The following is a 9,598-nucleotide window of genomic DNA, read 5'->3' on the forward strand; positions in this document are numbered from 1 at the left end:
ATGGATTTATTAAAATCCTCTAGCTCTGCTTTACAGGGAGAATCGTCTGTCGCCATATCAATAGTTATTATTCCCTAACCTCTCCCGACGGTGTCCAGGGTATTTTAGATTTCTTCACTCCCGTCTATAATACACACCGTCTAACAACTATTTTCCAAGGTAGCGCTACCCACTTCTCCGTGGAATAGTTATGGTTTTTGGGCCTATTATTGGGCACGTCACTTAATACCTTGTATTAGAACCAATACTATAGCGTCCGCAAATGTATTACTGGAGAATACGGATGACCTAATGTCTTATTCCAGTGTTGCGTGTTAAATATCACTGTTGTTGACAACACATATTACCGAAATGATTCACACTTGTCGTCCTATGTCCACATAATCTGTCACGGTTCACCGCCCCAACAGGGCATAAACCAACCTCCCTCCTTATTGCTACTGCTCATATACTTGAATCATGTTATCTTTCTCCTTTACTAACCATGGAGGAGGCTCTCCTCCGGTTACAGGTTTAGCAGGGAACCAACTCCACCCGGGTCTTACCCCCTAGGGCTGACCCTCTACAGATACTAACCTGTTTGGGCTTACCTTCCGGGACTTGTGTACCAGTGCTTGTGTAAATATGTTTTGGTCGATTCAGCTGTTCGATCCTTTGGGATGAATAAACTTGGTTTAAGCTTTCATAGTGTCCGTCGAGTTCTTACTCTGATAATAAGAAGCTAACAGTTGGTGCTGGGAGCAGGGTTCACCACGATTTGCAGTCGAACTAGAGATTCTGAATCAGTGAAACAGGAGCCGGCACCAGAAACAAGGTAGGCACAGTTCCTACACCTGTTATCACTAATTCTGACATCTTGGGGAGATGAGAGTCATAGGCTGAACCAATTATAGGACAAGGACCCAGAAAGCCTGAGCTTTTTCAGTAGTCCCATTGTATTATGACCGGTCGTAGCTTTGTGAAACTGCTATAGCGAGCAGCCCCCTCTGCTGGACAAAACAAGCACAACTCGATTGAGATGTCAACCGGTAGGCTCTGCTGCCCGGTATTTCTTGCCAAGTAAAATAATATTTCACTTTGCAGTCTGTTTTTAATGCACTGTTAAAAACGGGTACATTTCTGGGTACAGCTTCAACCGGGGACAGGCCACCAAAAATGGGGACGTCTGGTCACCCTACATTGCCTGCCCATATTTGTTAAATATGTTTTACATTTTTGCCGTCCACATTGTTCTTATTACATGTATTCCAACAAGTCCGGGCGATAACAGCCTCCACTGATAACTCCAGTTTAGATAACAGCCTACACTGATAACTCCAGTTTAGATAACAGCCTACACTGATAACTCCAGCTTAGATAACAGCCTACACTGATAACTCCAGTTCAGATAACAGCCTACACTGATAACTCCAGTTTAGATAACAGTCTACACTAATAACTCCAGCTTAGTTCCCAAGTTTCTAAACCATACCAAACCTCCAAGTTTCTAAACCATACCAAACCATATTTGGTATAGTGTCGCCGTACTATTTTAATTGAGGAAGTTTTAAAAACAATAATCATTAGGATGTTTTAGTGATCCGCAGTAGACGCCCACCAGCCTTCAGACGTGAGCTAAATATCGCACTTGAACCTAATATGTGTTTTCAGGCTATGAATTAAAGTGAACTTGTAATTAGCAAACATTTAGCTCAGTTGTGTTTTTTTGATTACCTTTATTTAACTAGGCATGAACAAATTCTTATTTTCAATGATGGCCTAGGAACAGTGGGTTCATAATGAGATTTTTACCTTCTCAGCTCGGGGGTTTGATCTTGCAACCTTTCGGTTACTAGTCCAACGCTTTGACCACTGGGCTACCTGTCGAATTGCGATCAATTAACAGCAAGGGTTGCATTAAGGGTTGCATATTTTTTGTAAATTCACTCTGGCTAGCTACTCCGATTTCAGAGCACTCTCATCCGAGTGTATCAGAGAGCAGAATAACTGATGAATTTAATAAGAACTCTCAACACCCGTTGAAAATGGCCGCTGTCAGTAAAAGGCGGCAAAAAAAGAGCGCGTAATTAAATATTTGCCAGCGCGACGAAACCTAGCGCGCAATGTAGGCTTCAAAGAACGCCGCAGTTCGCGGGTAAAGTTGTGGGTGAAACCATTCACTTCAGGAAAAGGGGTGATTATAAATAAAAGTTTCCTTTCATTATGTGTTGTTATATTCATAAGAATTATTTGCTGCCATTGTAGTAAGGTTGGCAATACGAGAGGTCTTCGGACGTACCATTTTTGTATTATTTTCTTTGAATGAACAACTAGTGGGTTTTGAGTACTTCTCCCCTATTTGGGAAGTTGGTCTACCTGCTCCTCAGTCTGAGAGAGATATTCTGAGAGCCTGTTAGTGTCTTCTTCCTCTGTATATCCAAACTGTATAACACAGTAGTCTCTTTGGAAAACGGGTTCATATATCATAAAGTCAATAGCGAATGTGACTATGTATATATTTATTTAGCCGTTAATGTATTTAAGACATGTTTCGGTAAGTTAACCAAGTTTTCGCTGGCTGAGCTAGCCATGTTAATGACGAGCTAACTAACACCGTCTGTCACTGCACTAATGTTACAATGTCTCGCTAGCTATTGCTAACAGGTGATTTATTGAAATATTAAGTGAATGTTTATTTTCTTACTACCTTAAAAAAAGGTTTATATAAAAAAGTTTGTACTTGTGCTCTGTATTTATGGATTAATGTCACTTCACATTACTGTTGCTCCTATCTAAAATATATACTGTGTCCTACCTAACCAGTGAACGTGTGGCTGTGACCGTCCTGTCATCACTGTTTTATATCTTTTACTGCAGGTATGCTTTTCTGTATTTTTGTTATTTTCTAAACACAACGCATGTATATTATACGATCACTTTGTGGATTGAGTCTGAGAGAGATATTCTGAGAGTACTGAACATGTGGCTGTGACCATCCTGTCAATGCCTGTCATCACTGTTTTATATATTTTACTGCAGATAAAAACCAAGTCAACCTGAAGTGTGGTTGTCCATGTGCCTTTCTTCTCGGGGGTTATGTGAAGTTGGTTACACCAGCAGCACAGTTAGTCACCAACGCTCTGGACAACATGAAAACAGCCTAACCTGTTGAGTAAAATGATCCGAGTGATGTGTTCTCTCATTTGTCTCTGGAAGTAGCTAGCAAGCCTGTTAGCGGGTGCTTGACTGCCGTTGTGAAGCCGGATCAACCCTACTCCACGGCCAGAGCGTCCAGTGAGATCTCTGAACCCTCTGAGAGCGAAACGCTCTGAATAAATGACCGGACAATCTGACAACGCTCTGAATTTACAAACACCCAGCGCGCACTCTGGCACTCCAGATTGAATTTACGAACACACCCTGTGTTGTTACACAATAGTATGGAGGTAATAACACAAGTTAATCAATCCAAAACCTTTCAATAACTGACTACTTGTCTTTCGAACACACCTGTTGTACGGACTAGTAGGGTGGTAATAACACAAGTTTATCAATCATGTCCTCATAAGAGACCGTTTGGTTCACATTTCACTAATCATTTGGCATTTTCACATATGACTGTCTACTCAACTAAATTGGAAAATGTAAAACAAGGTCATTTTCTAATTGTTATTATAATTATATCTCTCTCCATTACCTTCTATAGCCTGACCAACAAGACAGTTGCTTTATTCATTTACTACCATCTGGTTTAGACAGGACCTTTCCAGAAGTTGAGGGTGGGGCATGGTTTAGACAGGACCTTTCCAGAAGTTGAGGCATGGTTTAGACAGGACCTTTCCAGAAGTTGAGGCATGGTTTAGACAGGACCTTTCCAGAAGTTGAGGCATGGTTTAGACAGGACCTTTCCAGAAGTTGAGGCATGGTTTAGACAGGACCTTTCCAGAAGTTGAGGGTGGGGCAGGTATGTTACGCTCACTGCATGGGGGGGGGGGGGGGGGGGGCATTTATACAGCACCCTATATATGCAGTGATCACCAACAGTTTCTGGTTTAGACGTGGTTGCCATAACATTACGCCACGTTTTGATCATCATTGTAAAGCCTAGTTATTTGGTTGCTTCGACAGTCATTTTTGAAAGTATACAACGTGATTAGTGATGAATTTACATTTGTCCCTCATTTCAAGATACGACCCTGTTACGTACTTGAACTGAACTCTCATTTTAATATGGAGAAACTATTCTTTTATAAAAAATGTTTCAGAAGAAACATTTAACATCTAATAGTTATAGTGTAAAAGCTGCTGACCTGGGGAAGGGGAAAGGGGATACCTAGTCAGCAGGTGAGCTGGGGAAGGAGAAAGGGGATACCTAGTCAGCAGGTGAGCTGGGGAAGGGGAAAGGGGATACCTAGTCAGTAGGTGAGCTGGGGAAGGGGAAGGGGGATACCTAGTCTACAGGTGAGCTGGGGAAGGGGAAAGGGGATACCTAGTCTACAGGTTAGCTGGGGAAGGGGAAAGGGAATACCTAGTCAGTAGGTGAGCTGGGGAAGGGAAAGGGGGATACCTAGTCAGTAGGTGAGCTGGGGAAGGGGAAAGGGGATACCTAGTCAGTAGGTGAGCTGGAGAAAGAGAAAGGGGATACCTAGTCAACAGGTGAGCTGGGGAAGGGGAAAGGGGATACCTAGTCTACAGGTTAGCTGGGGAAGGGGAAAGGGAATACCTAGTCAGTAGGTGAGCTGGGGAAGGGAAAGGGGGATACCTAGTCAGCTGGTGAGCTGGGGAAGGGGAAAGGGGATACCTAGTCAGCTGGTGAGCTGGGGAAGGGGAAAGGAGATACCTAGTCAACAGGTGAGCTGGGGAAGGGGAAAGGGGATACCTAGTCAACAGGTGAGCTGGGGAAGGGGAAAGGAGATACCTAGTCAGCAGGTGAGCTGGGGAAGGAGAAAGGAGATACCTAGTCAACAGGTGAGCTGGGGAAGGAGAAAGGAGATACCTAGTCAACAGGTGAGCTGGGGATGAGGAAAGGGGATACCTAGTCAGTAGGTGAGCTGGGGAAGGAGAAAGGAGATACCTAGTCAGCAGGTGAGCTGGGGAAGGGGAAAGGGGATACCTAGTCAGCTGCTCGTTGCTCGTCATTTCACTGAGTCTACTTTGAACCTCTAGAGAAGGGAAAACATGTTTTTTTTAGGAAGTTGAACGTGCTCTTTATGACAATGTTACAATTAGGTGACATAAATAGTTTTTTTAAACCAAATTACCCAAAAGCACTATTGATGGAATGACCCTCTTATCAACCAATTGACTTAATAATAATAATATTGAATAATTTCACAGGTCATTTTACAGATCCAATGGCAGCCATGGTGAAGTCTGAGCCGCTTGAGAGCGATGTAAGTTAAGTTATTTTAGTTTTAATTTAAGCATGATTTTGATGGTTCACATAATAAAAACATAATCAGCATCAAGGACAGAGGGATCTTATCGTGTGTGTATATATTTATACTGTTTCTCAATATGATGAAAATATACTGCAGAGTATCTCAAAATACTTTATGCTCACCATTTCATTCAATATTCGATTTTCTTTTACAGATTTATCCAGAAACGAAACACTGTCACTCATTCTCCTTCAGTTTCCCAACTCATAAAATAACCAAAGAGGAAATCACCTGCACCAAACCTGGAACAATATTGAGAGCACTTGAAACTAATGACACATTCAAGGGGTTAAACCAAATGGACAAGAAGACACTGAAAGGGAAAGACATTGTCATCAAGAGTTGTAAGGGGTACATAGTGAAGCACTTTCCATGTTGGCTGATCGAAGAGGATGACCTTCTCACTATTGAGATGGTCACACATGCCACAGATGAAACTGCAGGGGTCACGGATGAGGAAACAGACAATTATGTCACTTTCTCTGTTGAGACAAGAGCAGGGAAAAACAGCAAAACAAAACAAATACTTAGAAACATACAACTTCAGTCCTACGGACCTCTATGTGTCTATGCAAAACAGAAGCAGGAAGTGAAGCAGGCTCTACGAAATGATGGACGCTTCTCAAACATTGTGTTTGAACAGAAATGTCAGCTCTCTGAGCGATCAACAGGAAGCAAGGTTTCAATGGGGCAAATAGCAAAAAAACTTAATGGTCGAAACTTTGAAATCTGTCTGACAAAACTTAAGGAAACGGCAACTAAGATGGGAACATCTGACTCCATAATAAAAACAAAAACCTTTGTAAACTCTGAAGGAGACACCGCACAAACATCTCTGTTCGACCCAAGCCCTGACTCTGAAGGAGACGGCACACAGACGTCTCCATCGACGCTAACAACTAAAACATCAGATGTAGGGGAGTCCTCTTCGAGAAGAAAGCAGAAACGGAAATGCAATCCCATGCCAGAACATGGTGAAATATTGAAGATCCTTCGCAACCAGTTTGATGATCTGGTGAAGCAGATAGAAAGTAGGAGGGAGGACAGACAAAAGAAGACATTTCCTGAAGAGTTGGATCTGATGAAGCAGGAATTCGGGAAAATCAGACAGAAGTTCTCAGAGGTTCACAGAGTGAAGAAATTGATTGAACTTGGTGCCTCCGTTTGTCAGGTGATTGTTGACGGTGTTCAGGGTGTTCAGGGAACAGGCTTTGTGCTGTTTGACAACTTCGTCCTAACAAATGCACATTTGTTTGGTGACAATGTAAGAAGGAACATGCAGCTGTTAGTCGATGTATCTGTGAAGTTCAACTATGAAAATCCAAATGGATCCGATGTGAACGTATTCAAAGCAAAAACCCTGCTGATCGACTTTCAATATGAAGATAAGGGAAAACATTATATAGACTATGCCATACTGGAGATGGATCCTCAGAATAAGAAGCAACAGAAGAAGGTTCCTCCTGGTCTCCTCCGTGAATATGGCCCAGTCCCAGCATGCGGTGGGGCCTGCCTCATTGGACACCCAGGTGGACTGGTGAAACAAATGGAACCCACCTCCATCATTGGCAGTGAGATAAGAGAGGAGGCTGCGAATAAATATAAACGGGAAAATGGACATGCAATCTTCACAATAAATGAGCGCTACGAGGAAGTGATGCAGGAGAACAAGGACGACTTTGTGACCTATAACACCTCCTTCTTCCATGGATCTTCTGGCTCTCCAGTCTTCGATGACCTTGGTCGAGTGTTTGGCATGCATACTGGTGGCTTTGAATATGAGGATAAGCGCACTCAGAGCAAACAGAGTGTGTTAGAGTACGCCCTCCCTCTGCTCACCACATTACAGAACTTTGTCATCCGTTTGAAGGAGGACAACAAGCAGGACGTTTTGACACGAGTTCAGGACGAGGCACAGAAAAACCTCTTCCTGTTTGAGGCTCTTTTCAAGACTGATGAGCCTATGGATATGTCGTAGGAGATTTTTGCAAATACAGCTAATACAATGCCACCCAGTGGTTGTCCTGGGAACAACACAGCAATGCCACCCAGTGGTTGTCCTGGGAACAACACAACAATGCCACCCAGTGGTTGTCCTGGGAACAACACAACAATGCCACCCAGTGGTTGTCCTGGGAACAACACAACAATGCCACCCAGTGGTTGTCCTGGGAACAACACAACAATGCCACCCAGTGGTTGTCTTGGGAACAACACAACAATGTCTATTGAGAATTCAGAGGGAGGCTGCAAATACTGTAATGTCAGTATTCATGTTCAACCATTCCACTAGTGCCTTTCAGGGTATTGATAATATTACTTGTCCTAGGTCAAAGGTACATGTTTTTTTATTTTTTTTTATAATTTGTATTGTTTTATCTCATGCACCTTTGTTTACTGTAATTCTCATCACTGGTTCCTTACGATGTACTCTGCATTTCTGTGAAGTATGGTTTCCTTTGAAAAACAGACTTTGACCACAGTGGGCCTTCCCTGCAAAAATAAACATTTAATAGATTAAGACATCTACCTAGATCAGATTGCAACTATCTAAATATTGTTTTATTGTGTTCTACATTTTGATTACTTGTCTTTTGCTTTAACTTGTCTCAAAATATCATGTTGAATAGAGTCATGTTGAATAGAATCATGTTGAATAGAGTCGTGTTGAATAGAGTCGTGTTGAATAGAGTCGTGTTGAATAGAGTCGTGTTGAATAGAGTCGTGTTGAATAGAGTCATGTTGAATAGTCGTGTTGAATAGTCGTGTTGAATAGAGTCGTGATGAATAGAATCATGTTGAATAGAGTCATGTGGAATAGAGTCATGGCCCTAGGACCATGCCTCAGGACTACCTGGCATGATGACTCCTTGCTGTCCCCAGTCCACCTGGCCGTGCTGCTGCTCCAGTTTCAACTGTTCTGCCTGCGGCTATGGAACCCTGACCTGTTCACCGGACGTGCTACCTGTCCCAGACCTGCTGTTTTCAACTCTCTAGAGACAGCAGGAGTGGTAGAGATACTCTTAATGACAATGAAAAGCCAACTGACATTTACTCCTGAGGTGCTGACTTGCTGCACCCTCGACAACTACTGTGATTATTATTATTTGACCCTGCTGGTCATTTATGAACATTTGAACATCTTGGCCATGTTCTGTTATAATCTCCACCCGGCACAGCCAGAAGAGGACTGGCCACCCCTCATAGCCTGGTTCCTCTCTAGGTTTCTTCCTAGGTTTTGGCCTTTCTAGGGAGTTTTTCCTAGACCCGTGCTTCTACATCTGCATTGCTTGCTGTTTGGGGTTTTAGGCTGGGTTTCTGTACAGCACTTTGTGACATCAGCTGATGTAAGAAGGGCTATATAAATACATTTGATTTGATTTTGAATAGTCATGTTGAATAGAGTCATGTTGAATAGAGTCATGGCTCACTACTTTTGTACTCTTCTGAGACGGTGACGTCCCAGTGACTTCAGGTCCTTTGTAGCTCAGTTGGTAGAGGATGGTTAGATTCCTGGGACCACCCATACTTACAAAACAATATTTTATGCAGCGTAACTGTAAGTCTCTTTGGATAAAAGCTTCTGCTAAATGGTATATTATATTACTTCATCGGTCCATAGTTTTGCTTTCTTGGTTTGACATGTAAAGGTTAATAATGAGTACAATGTGGTAACTGTGATTACATTGGAATACTGTATGTATCATTTAGACATTGTTACAACTCATGAAATGAAAACGATCATGCATAAAACTAGTGACAGACTAATCAATAAATGTGTTGACAATTACAGCTTGCTTATTGCTTCTTATTGCAAGTGGACCAAACAATGGTGTGTCTGATCACATGACTGTGACCACACAATGGTGTGTCTGATCACATGACTGTGACCACACAATGGTGTGTCTGATCACATGACTGTGACCACACAATGGTGTGTCTGATCACATGACTGTGACCACACAATGGTGTGTCTGATCATTTAACCGGCAGAGACCATGGAACTTGAGAAGAGAGAAATAACATGAATCCATTTAGGACAGAGTAATATTGTCATCCTGTATTTGATCTAATGTCCTGGCTGTAGAGCTTGTGATTTATATAGAAATATCTCTTATGGTGATTTAGCCCTCAACTACAGCAGAGGAGGAAACCCGCTCTTCAACATTAGATTGGAT

General features: G+C 42.4%; 1 protein-coding gene across 1 annotated transcript; it reads left to right on the forward strand.

Annotated features, from left to right (window-relative positions):
- The first annotated feature begins 4,778 nt into the window (after positions 1-4,778).
- LOC129838859 (serine protease FAM111A-like) lies at positions 4,779-9,212 on the forward strand. Its single transcript, XM_055906089.1, has 3 exons — positions 4,779-4,986; positions 5,026-5,372; positions 5,575-9,212. The coding sequence occupies exons 2-3, from the start codon at positions 5,334-5,336 to the stop codon at positions 7,396-7,398; spliced, it is 1,863 nt and encodes a 620-aa protein (XP_055762064.1). The 5' UTR covers positions 4,779-4,986; positions 5,026-5,333; the 3' UTR covers positions 7,399-9,212.
- Positions 9,213-9,598: the final 386 nt, after the last annotated feature.

The sequence above is a fragment of the Salvelinus fontinalis genome, chromosome 39, assembly GCF_029448725.1.
Source record: "Salvelinus fontinalis isolate EN_2023a chromosome 39, ASM2944872v1, whole genome shotgun sequence".
Lineage (NCBI taxonomy): Eukaryota > Metazoa > Chordata > Actinopteri > Salmoniformes > Salmonidae > Salvelinus > Salvelinus fontinalis.

Bases quoted from the DNA above. Each gene is read 5' to 3' on its own strand.
- LOC129838859 (XM_055906089.1), top strand. From the start codon at position 5,334: ATGGCAGCCATGGTGAAGTCTGAGCCGCTTGAGAGCGAT. The intron at 5,373-5,574 runs GTAAGTTAAGTT...TTTCTTTTACAG, and splicing joins CTGAGCCGCTTGAGAGCGAT to ATTTATCCAGAAACGAAACA.